Source organism: Parasteatoda tepidariorum, chromosome 3, assembly GCF_043381705.1.
Source record: "Parasteatoda tepidariorum isolate YZ-2023 chromosome 3, CAS_Ptep_4.0, whole genome shotgun sequence".
In the NCBI taxonomy this organism is placed as follows: Eukaryota; Metazoa; Arthropoda; class Arachnida; order Araneae; family Theridiidae; genus Parasteatoda; species Parasteatoda tepidariorum.
Window position 1 is genome coordinate 64,667,016 of NC_092206.1, and position 21,706 is coordinate 64,688,721.

Sequence of the window (21,706 nt, forward strand, 5' to 3'; positions counted from 1 at the left end):
ATATATAAATACGGTGTTGAATAGCCGACCCAATTCTTAGAAGTTTAAAACTGTCATTGCTAACCCCGTAGCTTTGTAGTTTTGCAATTTTGAGTTTAACCTAGAAGATATGGGAATTCCTGGATCAAGTATTGGGGCAAACTAGCCTTCGTGGAAACTATTTGGTGGAACTAACCAGCATTTGCGTTATCCGGAGAGGAGAACAACGAAAATCTCCCGCAGTTCGCCCGGTGGCAAGGAGATTCTAACTTTTATTAAGTATACACTGAGGACATTTTACGTCAGCAACTGTGGTCAGTGAGAGTCTGAACCAGGATTTGTATCAATCAGACACCGCTGTGATTCAAACCTAGGTTATACCATTGGGAATCGAACTCTCTATTCCCTGACTTAACCGCGACTTAAGAGGATGAGCATTTGGTTACGCTATCCAGATTTGTCTTGTGAAGTACTCCTTTTTCCCTGCCATCAATGAAAGTATCAATTGTAACATGAATTTTGAACAAGCGCAAAATTGTGGAAACAGATAAAAAAAAAATGCATAGAAATTTAATACCATATATTTTATTAATGTAGTTTATTTAGAAACCTTGTTCTTGTTGAAAAAAATTTCAGTTGAAAAAAACTTCAAATTTTTCATAAATGATGTTTGTGGTTAAGTATTCTATCATAAATTTTAGAATGCTTACTTCATATGATAGATATTTTAATTTGTAAACTATAATTCATTATGAAATAAGAAAATTTACAAACATAATATCTGGCTTGAAATTTACTCCTCCATTTTAAATTTCTCTCTTCAGAAACTAGCATTAAAGTCAAATTATTCTGTAATTTTTTTTAATTTTTGATAACAGCGCGAATAACATAAGAAATGAAATTACAAATCAACAAAACAAAAACAGGTTCAAAAGCTGAAGTTTTTGACAATAGTGTAAATTTTATTGAGAATTAGCTGTAAACATAATTTGTTTATTATTCATTTCAACAGCGTCCTACCTGGTAGCCGGAATTTTTCCTTTGCTCTTTTACTTTGGACAAGTTTTTATTCCCCGAGGTAAACATTTTTCTCTAACTCTTATTTATTCTAACTCTTTATCTGAAGCGTAATGTAAAACTTTAAAAAGTTATAAAAAAATAATGAATTTTTAAAAAACTACTAAGTTTAAAATAGGCTTAAAAATTTTATGCAAATTTTCAAAATAACTGTTGATATTCGGATTTATTTTATGAAATGCTCGATATGGTGGTTTGGTTCTCATTGGCTATGCGAAAACACTATTGGCTATGAGCTATGATGTGCGCAAACAAATATCAAAATGCCTAAAAACGCTTGGAAGTGTCGAGACATCGATGCTATTAATGGCAGTTTTGAGCTCAACGCTTATTAGTTTTATGGTTATGTATAGTCGGCGTAAAAAAAGATATCACTCTGAATAACTTTTGCTCCTAATGATCGGATTTTCACGAACTGAGTGTCAATCTTAATGGTTCCTGGGGATGACCCCAAATATGCTCATTAATTAGTACTAACTATGAATTAAGTTGCGAAATCAGACACCAAAGACGTACTTTCTCTGAATAAACATAGATTTTTTTTTTTACATATTTGGAATCCGGAAAATTGGGTCGTCAATTGGGTCGCAACAAAGATTGGCGATAGTCCAGAAAACAGCCAACAAAAGTAGCCGACGCAAATGAATATTTTAAGATGACCCATAGACTAATTCAAAAGAGGAATATTTAATTTTACTCGGTTGCTAAGCAACTAAGCTCTGATTATAAAAAAAATTGAAATAATGTTTTGTGATTGCTCGGAGATGTTTAATTAATAGTTAATGGAAAATATCTTGAAGTTTTTAGTCAATAGACAATTTTTAAGCTGATTTCTGTCCAAAAAGCAAAGATTTTTTTTTCTTTTAATCTCCTTTAAAGAGTAAATTTGAATCGATTTATAAATTATTTATGATTTTCTAAGCTTTTAGAATTTAAATACATCAAGTTTTTAGCTGACATTATTTAGATTTTTTATGTTGCTCTTACTATTTATACGAGGATTTCATACCAAAATCGAATTTACATAGCTTATTATAACTATATACAAAATTTTAGAGATAATAATTTTTACAGCTTTAATCGCGTCTTCTAGGCAAAGAAAGTTTGAAGAAACAAAAAAAAGTTCTTGAAAAATAAAATTTAGTTTGTATAGTAATTCTAATGCACAATCACAAGCTTTTCTATAATTTACGATATTTCTTTTTTCTGTAACTCAAGGAATTGCTGAGTGTTAAGTGGCATTTTAAAAACATTGAAACATGTTATGTTTAAGAATAAGATATTGTAATAATATTATGTTTATTTTAACGAGTGTAAAATCCTTATCAAAATAATAATCAAGACCCAAAAGTAAAATAGTATAATTGATGATAAAAAACTCAACTGGCTTCAAAAAATATGAAGAGGGAAGTAAAAGTCAACATGTTTCGAGCTTTCAAATATAACCTCCCATTCTCAAGACTTGTCAGGTGTGAATGACTTGTGACTTTAATTATTGGAAACTCAAAGCATGTCTATTTTTTATTATCATCTATTATTTTTCAAATCAATGAAGTTTTTATATTTCCGATTCAGTTTCTTGGGATTATCCATTAAGTAACACAGAACATTAAATTATTTCATTCCGTATTAAAATAAGTTTTACGTAAGATATAGGCATAGGTTCTTAGATTCACTACTTTCTACTACACTTGCTACTTTCAACTACATATAATTCACTACTTTCTAAAGAAATCAAATGCAGCTTAATTTTTTTTTTTTTTTTTTTTTTTTTTTTTTTTTTTTTTTGCTGCTATCCTTAACATTGTTTAAGGACATAGAATTCTAGTCAACAATTTCAGTACGTTCATACAATTCAAGAAATTCTAGCTTTCAAGTGTTTATTGTGAACATCAGGGTCACCAACAGAGACATAATTGTCTTGCCTGTTTGTGAGTCATAATATTTACATCAATAAAATTTTTTTGATTCGAGTAGATGATGGTTTTTTCTTCTTCTTTAAATCAAAATTGTAGTTGATAATTCTTGTTGAACCTAAAGAATTTAACATAAGCTCATTGTCTCCAACGTTTCGCTAATAGTTTATAGTACCTTGTCAAAATAATAATAATCATTGTAATTTAATGAATTTGCCTCATGAAAAGAAAAACAAACGTTTACGTCGTATTAAAAAAAGTAGGAAAGTGTTTTTACGATCTCACAATAAAAAAATCTTTTTAAATAAGTAATTTTATTTTTCTGCAAAAATATTAGAAAACAGTCGAAAAATTCATACTGTTTTGTGTAAAATACGCACTTTAATTAATTTGTTGTATGGAAAATTAAGAACGCATTTTCAAGTTTAAGATTAGCATAATTTTTTGTTTATTGAGCCCATTAAAATGTATATCAATGTTGCAAACAATTATACAAAAGAGAACTAATTGCTATAAAGTAATTAGGCTGAAGAAACAATAAATTTGAATTCGTGAGCACGGTAAAATGTTTGGAAGCAGGTATTGATTCAGTCCTAAAATGGAAAACACGTATAAAATACGCAATAACCAAATGAAGTTTCATTTTGAGGCTTTTTCATTATTTAAAATTTAAAGTAAGCAATACATTTTTTCTAACCTTATATAACGTGTGTATACCTTTTTGCATGGAACTGAGATGGCAAAGTCATTGAGCTGATATTGGGAAGGATGAGAGTTCTATTCCCAATACGAATTCCGCACTCGACTGGAGCAAACCACATTGGTGATGTAAAACGACCTCAGTGGTAGACGGTTCATGGGTTAGAGTCCTCATGCCGTCAGGCTAACAGTGGTTTTTTTTTTTATATAGTTTTATCTTCATGTAAAGCAAAAGTTTAATAAATTACTATTCCACGAAGGCAAATTTCTGCCAATACTTGAAGCAGGAGTTCCCTTGTCTTCTGGACAGGATTCAAAATTACAGGACTACGGAACCGAACATTGAACGACTACATAAACTCAGAGTCTTTATCTACTTTTAAACTTCCTATATTTATTATTATTCATCAGTTTCGGGTGGAGACTACATAATTCACTCAAAACAAATTTATTAAATAATTTTTAAGTAAAAATGAGTAAATTTTCCCATTTACTATAATTATAGCATCTGGGAAGGATGAGAGTTCTATTNATACATTAAAGAAAAATTTCAGTATTTCAAAACTTTATGTTTTACTCTTTGTTTACGTTAATATAATATCTCCTATATTTGAATTTCAAATCATTTATTTAGGTAAAACAGAATTTGTGACGAAGCGTTTCAGCAGCGATGTAGCATTGTCTTTGATTCAAAACTAATTAATCAAACACTAATTTAAACAATTTTTTAAGCATGTATTTGTTTTTGCTTTGGCTGAAATGTTTTATACTAGAATAGCATTAAAAGAGAAAAATAACAAAAAAAACTTTAACAACATAAACAATTATTGACAAAAACAATAATTAATATAAATCCGTACAGCATACAATGTTACAAACGTGAAACATTTCTTAAGAAATGTCGGTCATGAATAACAACTTAAGATCTGAAAAGATAATAAGAAGGAGGATGAGAATATTTTTTTCTTCATAAAATTCAATAAATTATCATTCAATGAAAATTGTTTAAAAAATTTACAATGATGGTAAAAGGATTGAATTTTATGCTACTAGAAAGGAAAAATCTTAAACACGTGACTAAAAACACAAAGCTTCAATTTTATCCTCCTTATTCTTTATTACCACTTTCGATAAAAAATTGAAATCCGCTGTGCGTGTGTTTAGTGAATCACTTGGAAAATAAAATATTAAGATGAAAATGTATGTTTACATTTTTCTCGGTGTGTCATTTTATGTAATTGCAAATATGACGTCATCCGGAAACCAGTTTGAATTTATTTTTAGTGTCCTTGACGAAGAATTGTTAGAGAATGTCTGGCAGAGAACAGTTTGAATTCGGAAAGGAATGGTGTTAGAATTATTAAAATGTTGTTTGTTGATTTTTGTTACGATGACTATAAAATACGGCGTGACTCTGTTAGATGAATGAAAATGAAGAGGTTATAAGTATTTTTCTGGTGAGATCATCATAACTGTTTTTAGAGGAATACACCATAGATTTAGCAAGAGTTTCACTATCATGTTGGAATTAATCGAAAATATCATTATAAGTATTATAAACACATTGCGTATTAATTTAGGTAATGATTCCTTTTGAATATATTTCTTTCAATCTATAATTCTGTGAAATGTTAAGAGTCTTAACTACGATTAAAAGGTTCTAAATGTAATTCATAACATTAAAAATTATAGAAGTAGTTTTATTTATTATTTTTTTTAAAGAAAATAATGTATGCATTTCATACATTAAAAAAATAAGGCAGTTCTTCTGAATTAAAATAAGTAGAGATCAGATCTTTTTTTTCGGAAATTTTGGGAAATAATTATTTAGTAGTTTTTTATAATACTCATTAACATTAACTTCATTGAGAATTAAGAAAAAAAGAAAAGAAAAGAAAGAAAGAAAACACTTTCAGTCCTACCAAGAAAAAAAAATAATGTAAGCCTCATTTCTGATCACTCAAAAGTAATTTCGTTAAAGTACCTTTAAATGTACGTATATTACAAAATATAGTAAAAAATATTACAAAGTATTGTAAATAATTAAAAAAATGCCTTAAAGTGCATGCTGGATTTATTTTACCTTATTTTTTATAAAAATAAGGTCAAATAGTTGCAAATTTTTAAGTAGTTATAATTATTTTTTTATTTTTATTCAGCTGAATATTCATTGAAGATTCCCTTGTTTTACTTTATTCTTGACAATATATCCAGAAAAATATACAGATACCCATTAAAGAACACCCTACATTATTATGAAGGAAGAAACTATGCAATTCAAAACAAAAATATCTCTTTTAATGATTTTAGAATATTGATAAAACTATAAAAGAGAAACAATATTTGCATATTTTATATTTTTAGATGTAAATTGGGTATCCTACATTCGAACAAGGTTATGGATACGTTCATATCTTCGAAAATACAAAAAGAAAATTGTTTATCCTGTAAAGAAGGAAGATGTCACACCGTATGATGTAGGACTCATACCTTATCCATTCGAATATGAAATGGAGAATCCTCAAACTAAAAACTTTGAAGTAAGCTTTTTCATTTCGATCTCTAATCCTTTAAAATGGCTCCATTATTAGACAATTTGTTAATAATTTATCAAAGTGTTATTATGATGCTTGGTGTAATTTTAATTTACCATTTCAACATTTCATTGGGTGTAACTTATGGATGATTAATTGAGTATAATCAATAGAAAGATTGTAAAATTGGAAAGGAATACTGGAAATTTCAAGTGTATGTATCGGTTTATCATACGAGACGATATGCTAGTTTTATTATTGAGAATGTGATTTAATTAACTCGTAATTTTAAAATTCATGAAATGTTTTGGCGTTTGATTAATTCTATGTGATTGTAAGTTGTACATCGATTTAAATAAATTAATATCAGGCAAAAATAAAGTGTAAGGATTGCCATGTTTTGAAGATTATCTTCAGCTTTTTTTTTTTTTATGTTTGCAATTAAATTTTAAAGATATTTTCAAATTGAACATTAAATAACGCAAATCAAATTCTAAGTAAAACAACTACATTAACTACTATAAAGATTAGCGAGTTTTTTTAAACTTAGACGTAATAATAAATTTGATGTAGTAGCCCGGAAGTCTTACTACGAATATTAACCGATAGCACGACCTGTGCTTTGCTTTATACAGTTAGCCATCCATATGTAGATTATTTATTTACATCAACTGAAATTTTACATTAAGTCCAACAGGAAATTTTACATTAAGTCCCATGTACACTGTAAAAAATTTCAGATCAATTTACGGTAAAAAGTACCGGCACTCAAAGTGCTGTTAATTTTTACCTTAAATTTTACGAAACGAAAAATCTAGGGTGGAACGAAACTTTTTACAGTAATATTTACTGTAAAATTACTAAATCACTGCAATTGAATAATTATTACTGTAAATGTTACGGTATAAAAGTTTCCGATAAAAATAGGTTTTCTGGTAAAATGGATTTTGCTGATGAATCATCCAGGGTACCAATACTTTCTACTGTAATTTGAAACAAAATTTTTCACTGTGTAGTTCAAAGTTAAATGCTGATTAATTTATCTATAAAAATCCGCTCTAAATCCTTTCGATCGTGCCTTTTACTTTTTTTTTACGATTTGGAGACAATTTTTCCATTAAGGTGAATGGGTAAATGGTTAAACGCTTATTATCGCCGATGATGCTGTAAAATAAAATGTCATGAATTAAAAAATTGCACGCATCATGTAAGAGTTGCTTATAGTTCAAACTAACCAAGAGAAGTTTTCTCGTAGAGGTTTGTTCTATTATTAGAGATTTATTTGCCAATATTTCCAATCTCATTTTAAATTAAATTGAACTTTTAAAGCAAAATTTTCAGGGATAATAAAAGAGTTGCTTAAAAATAAACAAGCACCTGTAAAATGCAAAATTGCGTGCATCGTGTAAATGTTGTTTATATTATATATAAATGTTGTGAATATTAATCTAGAGAAGTTCTTTCGTAGAGATTTGTTCTATTATTCAACATTCATTCGCCCATATTTCTAATCTCAAGTTAAATGAAATTGAACTTTCAAAACTAATTTTTTAGTGATAATAAAACTGTTACTTAAAAATAAACAAACGCCTGCATATAATATTACATTTATTCTACTCTGTATGGTATTAAATTATTTTTATTTGCTGAATATATATTTAAAATTTTCCAAGTATGGACACCATGGAGGTCCCTGTGACTACTGAAAGGGTCTTTTGAAAGCAACGTCGAGGTAGCAATTAAACCCATGTTATCAACGTTAGGGGTGTTCGAAAGGTTTAATATTACATATTGTTGTTAGCAATGCAACTTGCCAACGCCAGCAAACCTGCTTGGTGAAACCAAGCGAATTTAAGGCAGAGGGTGTGCTTCTTGTTTTTCAGTGGCGCTATCTATGGTTAAGAATACGACTTCAGCCGCACTCACACGTTGCAGTTCGTTTTAACACATGGTCCCATTCATTCATCCACATATCGCAATTTTGACCTGAACCTGAGAACTATCAATCACCAATTCAGAACCAACAACGGTATTAATTTGTTATGGGGACGTGAAGGACTTTGTAATCCGACATACTTAACGAGCACCAGTCACCATTTACTACAAGAAGAGTCTACGACCGGCGGGGATCGAACTCTTAATCCCTCCCCGCGATACGGGCCCAATCAAAGCCTCCTAGATAGGTTGATCTAGGAGGCCTATCACCTTATTTAGGAGACTTTGGCCCAACTCCCTACCAACCAGGTTTTCTCAACTTAATATCACATGAAATATTTATAATCATTTCCATTGTTATAAAAGGATGGATAATCGGGTAATGATTTTTATCTATTAAAAAGTTGAGAAGAAGAGTTAAGTAGATAAATATGGTCTTTGAAACTTCGTAGAACTAGAATTTAATACAGTTATGAGCCTCATAATAAGGAACAGAAATCGACTGAAAATTAGTGCTCGTGGGCGAACAACCATACATTCGAAAATAAATCTTAGATCTTCTCACTAGATTCACCTATCTCATTGAGAAAAAAAATATTTTTATTATTTTAAGGTAAAATATATGATTTTGCTAAGTATTACGTCAAGATATCGCTAAGTTTTCTTTACATTTTGTTTTTATGTCAGCATTTATTATTCAAGAGATTAAAGTTAAATAAGTAGTTTTTATAGTATAGAAAAAAATAGAGTTATTGCACTTGAAGGTTAATGGCCAAGTTTTAGATATAAAAAGGCATCCATGAGCACAGTAAGTTTGAGAGCAACTGATCTAAATAACGATATAAAATATCGGGTAACATGGTTTCGATCATTGTAATTTGCTCTTTTTTTAAAAAAACAGAAATTACTAAGACGAAGTCTAAACTTTCTTAAAGAAGTCTCTTAAACCTATTTTGAAGTCAATATTTTTTTAGCTCTCACATAACGAATTGATAATATAAATTCCGAAAAAAAGTATTTACACCGTCTGTTTGAAACATTTGTTAGATTCCTGGTTTGTAATTGATCCTAGGTTTAATACTATTTCGAATGAAGAATGTGACTTGGCATTGCTATGAATGCATATTGTTCCGTTCAGTTTTCAGATTTTGAAAAATAGGTAGCATAGCATTGTGTTATCAAACAATTTCATCAATGTAGATAAGATAAACGATTGTTTATTGTCTCAAACGAAGGAGTGAATGTGTTTTTTTCTTTTATTCTTTTTTCTGTTTTTCATTTTATTTTTCTTTGCGGGTTAAAAATAATTCTTTTTCAAAAAGAGTTTTCTGGTTTTTTAAGAGGAAATTTCTCATTATTGCACATTCATTTTTTAAAAGTTGCACAAAAATGATCTTCATAAGTTTTATATGAAACTATTAATATTTAAAGAATAGTTTTTCAGAATTTTAAAACATTGTAATATTGTTTTACTTCCGTTTCAATGGCTAATTCAGAATCATATTACAGCCAATTTAAGATTTCGAGCTAGATTAAAAATTAAATTTATTTAATATATATTATTTCTTATTTCCTCGATGACATAATATTGATTAATAAAGCTGTGTTGATGATTATAGACAAGAAATATTACACAGAATATTTAAAACTGGGACAAAAACGCAGCTATGCCTTTTTTATGACATATTATTTTTATTAGTAATCTGTAATAAAAGTAAAGCTATAATTTATCTTTTATTTTCCTCAAAAAATGATAAATATTTTGATGTGTCTTATAAATTATTCAAACAATTTGTTTTATATTGATAATAATTGTTTTTAATTAATTTTATTAATTTGCATCTAAATCGTTGTTTGTAATCGTTTTATTACTATGCATTGAGAGTCTTAATTTTTTGTATTGTATTGACATTTTTAAGTTTGTTAGAATAATCCTCTGAAAAAAAAGAAAGTATTATTTATTATTACTATTTTTTAAATATAAAATTATATCATAATGATGAAAACTTAAAGTAGAGATAGTAGCTGGGAAAGCATATCCTAGATAAAAAAGAAAAGGACTTGTGTCGCACTTCAATATGACTCATAATAAAGAAAGCGTCATTTGGTAATTGATTAAACTAAGCTAACAAAAATATCAATCGCTATTGTGCCCGTAATCATTTTAGTAGCTATTAATAAAATCTCTAATAATACCAATCAAGAAGTCACTATTATTATCAGTTCNATCCTTAAAGGTTCGAAGGGGTGACCTCAAATATGCCAAATCTTCCTAGGAGAAAAGTATGTTTTTTCAAAGAACGTGCATTTTTGTGTCTGATTTCGTAACTTAAAATATCGTCTGCATTAATTAATTAACATATTTGAGACCACCCCCCATAAACCATTAATATTGAGTCCCGAAACGTGAAGATCCGAACAATAGATCAAAAGTTATTCAGGGTGGTCCATCAATTTTTTCACGCTAGTTCCTAATGAAAATTTAACTTAATTTTAAACCTTTCTTTTTTCACTATCGATAAATAATTTTCTATCTTATACGCATGTAAAGTCTACACAATTTTGCACAACAAATATGAATATTTCATTTTATATCAGCCGTTGAGCAACCAACCCAATTTTGAGTTTACGGCTACTAATGTTCAACTCCGTAGTCTTGTAATTTTGAATCGGGAGAAATTCGCCTTCGCGTGGACTTTTTGATGGAACTAACCCGCACTTGCGTTACATGGAGATTAAAACCACAAAATGCTCCCACGGTTAGCTTGACGGCAAGAGGACTCTAACCCATGATCCGTGTAACAATTAAGGATATTTTACGTCAGCATTGTGTTTCGTACGAGCCGGGTGAGGAATTCAATCGACCAGGGATTCAAACCCAGGTAACATCATTGGGAGGCGAGCTCGCCATTCCCTGAACCACAACGGCTCAATATGAATTATAAGAAAATGTTACGTTAAAAAGTTCAGTATTGTGTATGTAACGAATCAAGCTGTTCGCAAGCCAGTGCCTTCATTTTGCAATGCCCCGGGTCAAATGAAAAAATCTTAAGTATTTTCTAATCAGCCTTGAAGTTCTTATGACAAATGAAATGACCGCACCTAAAATTAGTTTAGTTAGAAAATCTATAATTAATTAGTTCAAACAGAAGGAATAGATTAAACTTAAATTTTATTCAAGTCTAGGACAGAAGACAAAGCTCATTGCAATAGGCCTAAGTTAATTCAAGATTAAGATTGGGTAATTCGTGACATATTTCCTAATCAGCCTGAAGCATGTTGGCTGATTGTACTAAGCTTTAAAACGTCAGACTGCATAGAAAATATTGTAGACTTTTCCAATTAACGTAACGTATTGCAAAATGATGGTGACGTTTACAAAAAGTTCCAAGTTCAATAATGTGTATAAACCCTCCTTCTCATAGATTAATTAGAAAAAATATATATCATTATTCAGTTAGCCTGATTAATTTTAAACATTGAGTTCAGCGCAGTGAAAGCAATGCTTATTTGAAGTGACTTACTTCAAAAGAGTTAAAGATTTTTAAAAAAGAGTTCAAGTCAGAAGAATAGATTAAAATAAAAATGCATTCTAATCGCGGGCAGAGGACAAGTTTTATGGTAATAAGCCCAAATTAATTCAAGATGATTGAGAAATTTGTCGCACATTCTCTAATTAGCCCAGAGGCATGCTGGTTGAGTTTACTGAGTTTTAAAATATCAGACGGCATAGATAATATTGTAGACTTTTCCAATTATCGTGACGTATTGCGAAATGATGATGACATTCACAGCGGAATTTTTCAATTAGCTTTAACAAATATTATGTATTGTAATAGTTTAATGTTACATTCATGGGGGGGATATAAGATGAAGCTGTCAAAATTTATTTTTACTCTAAGACACATGTGTGGTAAGTTATTTTATAAAAACTTTTTTAAAAAATTCGTTATTTTTGCTTATTATATTTTATTTACTTCATAGAAAATGTGTTTCGGACAACAGTTCAGATGAAACGGAATTGGTACATGTTAAATTCTCCTTTTTGTAAGTATCATTCGTATTATTATTGCGCATAAGTTTTATAATTATTATTGTGATCATTATTCTAATTATTATTATAATTGTTATTGTATTGGGTGTACAAACTAGTTTGGTTCGTTTTTAAAAAATGGCTCTTCTGTTATGAATGTTATATAGTGACAGCTGGGTTCAGTGGTTTTAGAGAGTTTAAACATCTGTCAATAATATTCAGTTTATATCGCTTTGAGTTTCATTCAAAAACCTTGTTTTTTACTTTGTTGGATATGTCAAATTTTGCGGTAATGAAACTTCATTTGCGGGAGGTTTTATGCTTCTGCTTTAATTGGAAGAAAAGTGCAGCTGAAGCGCATCGAATGCTTGTAGAAGTTTATGTTGACAATGCTCCAACAGATAAATCATGAAGGGAATGGTTTCGAAGTTTCAAGAATGGTTAATGGTGAGTAAAGAATGGTAAAAGGTGAATGATAAATGGTGAATTGTTTTGTATACTATGAGCTGCTACAAACTGGTGATTCCATTACGGGCGACTGGTATAGGCTACAATTGTTTTATTTGAGCCGTGCNCATGCTGGTTGAGTTTACTGAGTTTTAAAATATCAGACGGCATAGATAATATTGTAGACTTTTCCAATTATCGTGACGTATTGCGAAATGATGATGACATTCACAGCGGAATTTTTCAATTAGCTTTAACAAATATTATGTATTGTAATAGTTTAATGTTACATTCATGGGGGGGATATAAGATGAAGCTGTCAAAATTTATTTTTACTCTAAGACACATGTGTGGTAAGTTATTTTATAAAAACTTTTTTTTAAAAATTCGTTATTTTTGCTTATTATATTTTATTTACTTCATAGAAAATGTGTTTCGGACAACAGTTCAGATGAAACGGAATTGGTACATGTTAAATTCTCCTTTTTGTAAGTATCATTCGTATTATTATTGCGCATAAGTTTTATAATTATTATTGTGATCATTATTCTAATTATTATTATAATTGTTATTGTATTGGGTGTACAAACTAGTTCGGTCCGTTTTTAAAAAATGGCTCTGCTGTTATGAATGTTATATAGTGACAGCTGGTTTCAGTGGTTTTAGGGAGGTTAAACATCTGTCAATAATATTCAGTTTATATCGCTTTGAGTTTCATTCAAAAACCTTGTTTTTTACTTTGTTGAATATGTCAAATTTTGCGGTAATGAAACACCATTTGCGGGAGGTTTTATGTTTCTGCTTAAATTGGAAGAAAAGTGCAGCTGAAGCGCATCGAATGCTTGTAGAAGTTTATGTTGACAATGCCCCAACTGATAAATCATGAAGGGAGTGGTTTCGAAGTTTTAAGAATGGTTAATGGTGAGTAAAGAATGGTAAATGGTGAATGATAAATGGTGAATAGTTTTGTATACTATGAGCTGCTACAAACTGGTGATTCCATTACGGGCGACTGGTATAGGCTACAATTGATTCATTTGAGCCTTGCATTACGAGAAAAAAGGACGGAATACGAGCAAAGACATGACAAAGTTATTCTTCTGCATAATAATGGTCAGCCTGGTGTCTCAAAAGTCGTAAAAACTATTTGGAAATGCTCAAGTGGGATATTTTACCGCACCTGCTGTATTCTCTGGACATTGCTCCTTCTGATTACTGGTTGTTCCGATGGATGTAGCATGATTTTGCAGGTCACCAGTTCACTTCTTTCGCAGAAATTGAAAATTGGCTCCTAACTTGGATCGCCTCAAAAGACGAGACATTTTTTCGAGATGGAATTCGAAAATTGCCTGAGAGGTGGGAAAAAGCAGTAGCCAGGGATAGACAATACTTTGATTATTCTGTTCATTCATTTTGTTCTGAAATAAATGCATTTTTGACCACAAAAAAACGGACCGAACTAATTTGTACTCCCAATAGTTATTATTACAGCTAATTTTGTGTTAATTTATATAAATCACAAATCGTATTATAGTGTTTAAAAGGAAAATGAAAGCATTGCCTGGACTATAACTGGCTTTGTATCATTTGAAGGTTAACACAACCAAACTTACATTTTTTTTGTGAGGTTCTTGTTAAAAATAAATATATATTTTTCGACAGGTGGCATTCAATGACTGTCATTCAAGAACATAATCTAGATTTCAATCTAAAAAACATGGCTAAAGCAATCGCAAATGAAGAAAACCAACTTTCTCCAGATGATTTTAAAAAGTAATATTCATTAAAATTCTTTTATAATTTCACGATTTTTTTTCATTTGGGTTTTTAATAACTCAAAAAGTATGAGTACATTTTATTTTTTAGCTCTAATGCTTCAAATAATTTATATTTAAAAAATACCCATAGATTTTACGAACAGCAAAATCGTTATGAACAGTGGGGTGGACTCATGGGCTCTATTCATATAGAAGGAAAAGAAGATCAAGAATTATATATGTGGTCATGCAGAACAAGAATACAAGGTTAGACTTTTTATTTAGTATGGCAATAATGATATATATGTTTTAATTTTAAAACTGTGTACATGTTTGTAAAGCATTTCCCTCGAAACAAAAAATATTTTTTTTTTAAATTTTTAAAACTATTAGGGCAATTCTAAAGTAATACAGGGTTATTCATAATTTCCTCCGTGGTTTCGAAGCGTTATAGTAAAAAAACGGAGACGAATATGGCAAAAAAGAACATTATTCCGAAAGTTTTCAAGTTTTAATTTAAGCAGTTGCCGGTAGATGGCAGTAACATGTACCACTGAAGCCAGTTGTAGTAAAGAAAAATGGCGTTTACAGGCGGAGGAAATTATGAATAACCCTGTATAACTGTAACTAAGCAGATCGTAGTACATCAAATTTCACAGGTTTTAATTTAGGAAAATATAAAGAAAGTTTTCTTTAAAGAAGAAAAATAATAAAAATATTTAAAAAAAAAAAAAGCATTTGTTTAAAAATTGCACGAGAACTTGATATAATTTTAAAGAAAAAAAATTCGAAGTATACTTTTGAAATCATTTATTAATATCTCGTTTTTTCATTAAGACTAATTTGATTTTAAAACAATCCAAGGTCTTATCTGGTATTTTATTAAAAAAAAATTAAGATTATCGTTCATTTGCTGAGTCTTCTTATAGTTTGAAAACTGGCCCTTTTAAAAATAAAAAAAATACTATGACCTCTACTATTTATTTAGCTTGAATATTTTTATGAAAATTAGCAAAATTAAAATCAATTATTTCTTCTAACTTCTTTGATAATTAAGAAAGAAAAAAAATCAATTATGTTTAATTTCCATGCATTTATATAAGCCTTAGTTAGCAAATATTTACGTGATGTGAAACATATGTCATGACTTCATTATATATCTTCGTCGTATATTAAAACTATGCTTTTAAAATTTTGATCTTCTCTTATACATACTTGCTTAATTTGCATAATTTGTAAGATTGCAAATAATAAATATGGTCACAATACCAAGCACGTAATTCCTGTAATTGGTCTATTTTAAATCTGAAATGGACATATTGATAATGCATTCGAAAACTATTTCCATTATTTAAAATTCATTAACATTTCAAGTATGTTAAAAATAAACTCATTTGAAGTGTTTTTTTTTGTAGGTGTGTATAAAGAACAATTAAATAAGTTTTAACTAAATAAGTTTCTTTTCTTCAGATTCCTTGCTTTCATGTGACCGATTTTCAATCACAAGAATGTTTATGTACTTTCAAGTAAGTTAAATTCTTCTGTCAAAAAGAATTTTTTAACAAATTAATTTATTGCTGATTGTTTTGCCAGCTATGATTTTGACATTGTATTGAAATACGTGATAATGAGCTGATGACTCTAAACATTAAAAGGATTATCCACTTAATTTTCATACTTAACGCAGCAATTTTAAATAATTTTGAGTTCTTTTTTAACCATTCTAATTGTATTATGCATTTTTTTTAGGATGGGTTTCCGATAAAAATTGAGAACTTGTCGATTCAACATTTTTTTAAAAAGTATGTTATTTATATTTTTCAATTTTAATATACAATCCAGGTTCATAGGTTTTAAGCAATAGTTTAAGCATTTTTAAATCATACTAACTTCTGTGAATATAATTGTTAGTACAAGACAAAACTACTTCTTATATTATATACTTATATTATATATATACTAGTGGGCTGCGCCCCCTGCTCGCTAACGCTCGCCAACCCCCGAAAATCGCTACGCAATCTTATATGGTTTTCATCGCAAACCAAGCTCGCTTCGCTCGCTGCTAACTTAGGTACATTGCAAATAAACAAAATTCTAAGAATTCAAAACAATCATTCAAATCCATATAACAAAATTTTTTTTTAAAAAAAAATTACATCTTTTTAGTAAATACTAAGTCATGAAAATAAATTTGAATTCAAATAAATGACATGTAATTCGTTAAACCTATTAGAAATGTGCTATAGTATAAAATCTTAAAGCGTAACAGCACGACTGAGACTCATTTTTCAATGAATAACTAATAACAATAATAAAACAAATAAATTAGTGATATAAATCAAAAATTGTCAAATAAATTCGTAATATATAAATTCGTGAAAAAAAGCGCTTTCGACAAAATACTAAAATAGAGATCTTTCGACAAAGACAACTCACTTCTGCCTAGCTTAAGGATATTTCAGCTTCCGTTTTTAAAAGCGCTATATGTTGGGCCACCACATCTAGATTTGGCATGTGACATTTTTAGTGGCAATCATTGGTTGATTTTCTAACGTTGCTACACGGAGAGTTGTAATGAGGTTTTTCTTGTAGCGTGTAAGAGAAATATATATATAGATGATAGGAAAATTCTCATATAGGCATATTAGCATTGAACAGCAAAACACACATATTTAAATATTAATAGTATGTGGACGAAAGATAGTCAACCACTCTTAAAATGTTTTTTTAAAAAAATTAAATCTTGTTAATGATATTTTTTATTTTATAAATATTTTTATAATCATCGATCAATAAACGTTTTGGCAAACTGTTTCTTTTTAACACTTTTAAATCTCTTTAAAATTGCATGCAAGGTTTTGAATTTTTTTTCTTTTACTGCTGTACGAAAAGTTCCCGAACTTACTATATGTAATTTAAGAAATTGATGTTTCAAATTTATGATGTAATTGAAAATATTTATCGAAAGGTAATGTTCAATAAATATATCTTTATTTTTCCTTTTCTAAAGTAGATAATCTCTATTGTTTAAAATAAATTGCAAATTTCATTTGCTTCACTCTTTTAAAATAATTATAAGTAAGAAGAAAAAGAAAGAAAAAACTTAAGAAAAACTTCTTGAAGTTAAATTAAATTAAAATAATGGATATACAGTAGGACCTTTTTATGACAAATTGGAATTTAATGAGATTCTAGGCTTAATAAAGAAAATATAGTCTTTTGTTTGTCAATATGTTATAAATGCATTAAAGTATATATTTTTAGGAAGCAACTTTTACTTTTTCATTTTAAACGTTTAAGGCTATGCTCAAATGCTCAAATCATGAATAATCTGGTTTTCTGCTTTTTAATTTTCATNTAAGTTTGCAATTGCGAAAAAAAAAAAAAAAAAAAGAGGAAGATTATCAAAAATATCTTGTGTGAAGTAAGATTATCAATATCAATTCTAAAAAAAAAATTTAATTCTAAAAAAAAAAATTTCAAAGTATCAGGAACATTGAAAAAAAGTTTTTTTTCGGGTAAATATGAACGTGTGTAGCAAAAAAAAAAAAAAAAAAGAGGAAGATTATCAAAAATATCTTGTGTGAAGTAAGATTATCAATATCAATTCTAAAAAAAAAATTTAATTCTAAAAAAAAAAATTTCAAAGTATCAGGAACATTGAAAAAAAGTTTTTTTTCGGGTAAATATGAACGTGTGTAGCAAAAAAAAAAAAAAAAAAGAGGAAGATTATCAAAAATATCTTGTGTGAAGTAAGATTATCAATATCAATAAAGATTATCAAAAATGTCTTGCGTCTCATAACTCATAAAATTGAATGGAAGTCAGGTGATTAGTTTCCAATTGGACAACAATAAAAAAATTAAGTTATGTTCAGCTAACAAATAAATAAATAAAGTTTGAAAATTTTGTAAGTGGCATAGCTAAACAAATTTTTAGTCACAACTAAAGCACGCAGAAAGATAGCAGCAAATCCCATATGACCTCCATTTTCGTAATTCGGATAGTTACACTCCTGCCATCTATATCTCATGAGTTAAAGTATAAAGTGAATTGGGTTCGGTAACTCTGCAAACATATTCCACCTTCAAAATTCGTCCCTAGTTTAAACTAACTTAGTCTAAATTTCCTCTCAAAAGTATTTCTCAAAATTAAGTTAGTCAAGACAGATTTCAAATGAATCGGTTGCTCGTTTGCATACATGGGAAGGTTACTTTTTAAAAGTAATAAGTGTAAGTGCAAGTACTTTAAGCAAAAGTGACGAATAAAAAGTTAAAAACGTAGATCTTTAAAATTAACCAGTTAAAAGTACAAGAACAAAACAAAAACAGAAAATAACGATATTGAAGTACATCAAGAGGAAACCATAAATTCTAAGTAACCATAAACTTTATAGAAAAAACGTAAAACAAATGTATAATTTTAATTTAAGAAGAAATAAATTTTAGATATAAAGAAAAAAACTTTAAAATACATGAAAATATTAAAAAATTCATAGAAATAGTGAACGTTTAAAATATTTAGGAACCAAAATTCAGTGTTTGCATATAAAAGGAGTTTATAAGTTTCAAAACAACCATATCTTTAGAAATTATGTTTTTACTTTTGGACTTGTAGTAATAATTTAATTTTTTGAACAAATTCGATAAATATTATTTTTTTTAAGGAAATAAATAGAAAAATAAAAAATACAAATATATACATACTACCCCTTGAAATCCATAAAATTAAAAGTTATATTTTGCTTCTATAAAAGCTAAAAGAAAATAATTTTAGAATTTTAATTTGCGATATAAATATTCCGCATTGAATCTATTCAACGAAAATTGAGCCTCTTGTTTCGGCTAGAAAGAAAATTATGAAGCAGATGGGATGGATGTTAGTTACTAGAAATTTGCAGGCTGTGACCTGTAACCTCTTTGAACCCCCATTGAAGTTAGATGTAAGAAAAGAGAAAAAAAGAAACAGTTTTCCTTAAAGAGAAAGAAAATATAATACGTAAAATTTATGAAGTAAAAGAAAATGATTTCAAACATTTCGAAACAAAATTTTTTGACGAAAATTTTTAAAACAATTTGAAAAAAGTAACGATTTTTTACAACATTTTCGTCACAAATACTTTTTCTTTTTCCTTAAAAAAGTAACAAAAAAAACAAGTAAAGTACTAAATTTAAAAATTAACAATAAAGTACACGTATAAGTACTTACTTTTTACTTTTACTTTCGTTACAAGTAACACAAGTAAAAGTATCGCCATGTATACTGGTTTAGGAGCCGCTGTATTTATTCAGAGTCCCCTAATTTTCCTTTGGTTGCTGTAACCTCTCAAGAGTTCAAATTTGAGAAAATAATTTAAACTCATTAGGTTACACATTATTAGCTTCAAGAAAATACTTGAAAAAAAATTGAAAAGGGAAATATTTAGGATGTTTATTTCTTCTCAAATTATTGCCTTTTTTTTAAAAAAAAAAAGTTAATGAGCATACAAACCTGCATATGCATAGCTACTGATTTTCATTTCACTCTTTCTGAGAAAAGATTTACCAAGTGGTGGTAAAACAATTATCAAAAAACAAATTCAAAAATATATATTCATATTTTGACGAAGATGAAATTCATTATAGCGAAGATTATTATGCTTTTGTATATTTGTTGTAATTATTGATATGTAGTGATAATCAAACTCATTTATAATTATTATTATAAATAAAAAAGTTTAATGAAATAGCATAAGCTTCGATACTACTTTAAATAAAAAAATAAAATCTTCCCGGGAAACCACAAAAGTTGGCAACTATGTATATTTAGAAATGAATAAATAAATATAGAAATTAATTTTAAAAAGTTTAGACATGCTTCTCTGTCTTAGCTAAAGATTCATATATGTTTGCAGATATTTTTTTAGACGAAAAAGTAGTTTAAATCTTCTGTTTTTTCTAGTTATACGAATGGATACACTATAAATGACCTCGGAGGAGCCAATGAAATTCAAGACTGTACTTTGGAAGATAATATGGTTAATTTGGATCCTTCAAAAATTGCATATTCTTTCAAAATAAGTAAAAAAGTATTGATTATTATATAAATGCCTATATTTTAATTTTAACTGCAAAATTTCAGTTACCATCATTATTAGTTAAAGTATTGGTTATGCAAATGATGGACTTGAGTCAATATAATGATAAGTCACATTTTCAGACTATTCTGACTATATTTCAGACATTTCATTGCTATTTCATGCTTTTTGTGTAAAATACCGCAACTTCTATGTGTATGTTTCTATGTGTATTGTTATGTAATGAAAGTTCCAGAAACTTCTGAAGTGCTTATCTGGAAACAATGTTATGAAGCAATTTGATGTAAAAATATCACCTAGAAGTCTGGTTCTTCCAGTTTATAGAAGAGCCTTGCTGCGGACGGGATCATATGGCAAGGAGTACTTGGGACGGTCTAGGTCTGTAACAGGCTGTAGTGCTTTGAAAGAGGAAGATTTTTTTGTTGTTGTTGTTAATTTACGTCGCACTAGAGCTGCACAATGGGCTTTGAAAGAGGAAGAAAAATTGGGTTAGTCACAATATTGTCTCAAGTCCTTCAAATAAAATATTAATAGTCATTAGTGTTAAATTCTCAGATTAATTTTTCTCTCCTTACTAAGAGTAATTGCCAATATCTCACTTTTGTTTCTCCTTTTAGTTCCTCGTCGTAGCTTTACGAGGAGAATTTTTTAAACAGCCTTGCTCTCTTAATAAACCTAAAGCACATCTATGTTTTATAAAGAAGTAAAAATATTAATGTTTAAAAAATATCAAACAAATTTGCGTGGTTTTTGTTTTGGATCTTAGAAAGTTAAAAAATGATCATGTTAATGAATTAAAAAATGGTATTGTTTGAAATTTTTCTCAAAAAATGAATCATTTTTTGACTCATAATTTTCTTTGAACATTTCATTTATTTTAAAAGTTGCACCAAACAAAATTTTTGTTTTGCTGAGCTTTACTTAAAAAAAATTGCATTTAAAAGCTTAAATCAAATTACACAAAGGGTGTTCTGAAACGATCACAATTATTATATATTTTCGAAAATATTTTCATAAAGTTATAAAGAAAACGAATTGGGGTAGCAAATTGATATTTAAGCGAGAAAAACAAAGGCGCAATCAAATTCTATTATATACTTGACAAAGAAGAATAGAATGAAGAAGAAAAAAAAAAACAGTTTAATTATCTGATAAAACTGAGTCGGCATTTCATCAACCTCTCTCTGTTTCCACCAAAAATCGATGATGTTTTTAATTCTGACTGATTTAGGACCAATTTTTAGACAATTCGT

At 28.6% G+C, this 21,706-nt stretch overlaps 2 protein-coding genes across 2 annotated transcripts in view; both read left to right on the forward strand.

The window, feature by feature from the left end:
* The window catches only part of LOC122268845 (uncharacterized), a 14,737-nt gene extending 1,629 nt beyond the window's left edge, over positions 1 to 13,108 (forward strand). The window contains exons 2-4 of the mRNA XM_043039458.2: positions 992 to 1,057; positions 6,036 to 6,533; positions 12,872 to 13,108. Coding sequence (XP_042895392.1) covers positions 992 to 1,057; positions 6,036 to 6,262 — 293 coding nt within the window. The 3' untranslated portion in view covers positions 6,263 to 6,533; positions 12,872 to 13,108. The remainder of the gene's footprint in view (positions 1 to 991; positions 1,058 to 6,035; positions 6,534 to 12,871) is intronic.
* LOC107445683 (rifampicin phosphotransferase) overlaps positions 13,046 to 21,706 on the forward strand; it is a 57,022-nt gene continuing 48,361 nt past the window's right edge. The window contains exons 1-6 of the mRNA XM_071178748.1: positions 13,046 to 13,108; positions 14,283 to 14,393; positions 14,529 to 14,644; positions 15,848 to 15,903; positions 16,127 to 16,179; positions 20,318 to 20,436. Of these exons, the coding sequence (XP_071034849.1) occupies positions 14,293 to 14,393; positions 14,529 to 14,644; positions 15,848 to 15,903; positions 16,127 to 16,179; positions 20,318 to 20,436 (445 nt within the window). The 5' untranslated portion in view covers positions 13,046 to 13,108; positions 14,283 to 14,292. The remainder of the gene's footprint in view (positions 13,109 to 14,282; positions 14,394 to 14,528; positions 14,645 to 15,847; positions 15,904 to 16,126; positions 16,180 to 20,317; positions 20,437 to 21,706) is intronic.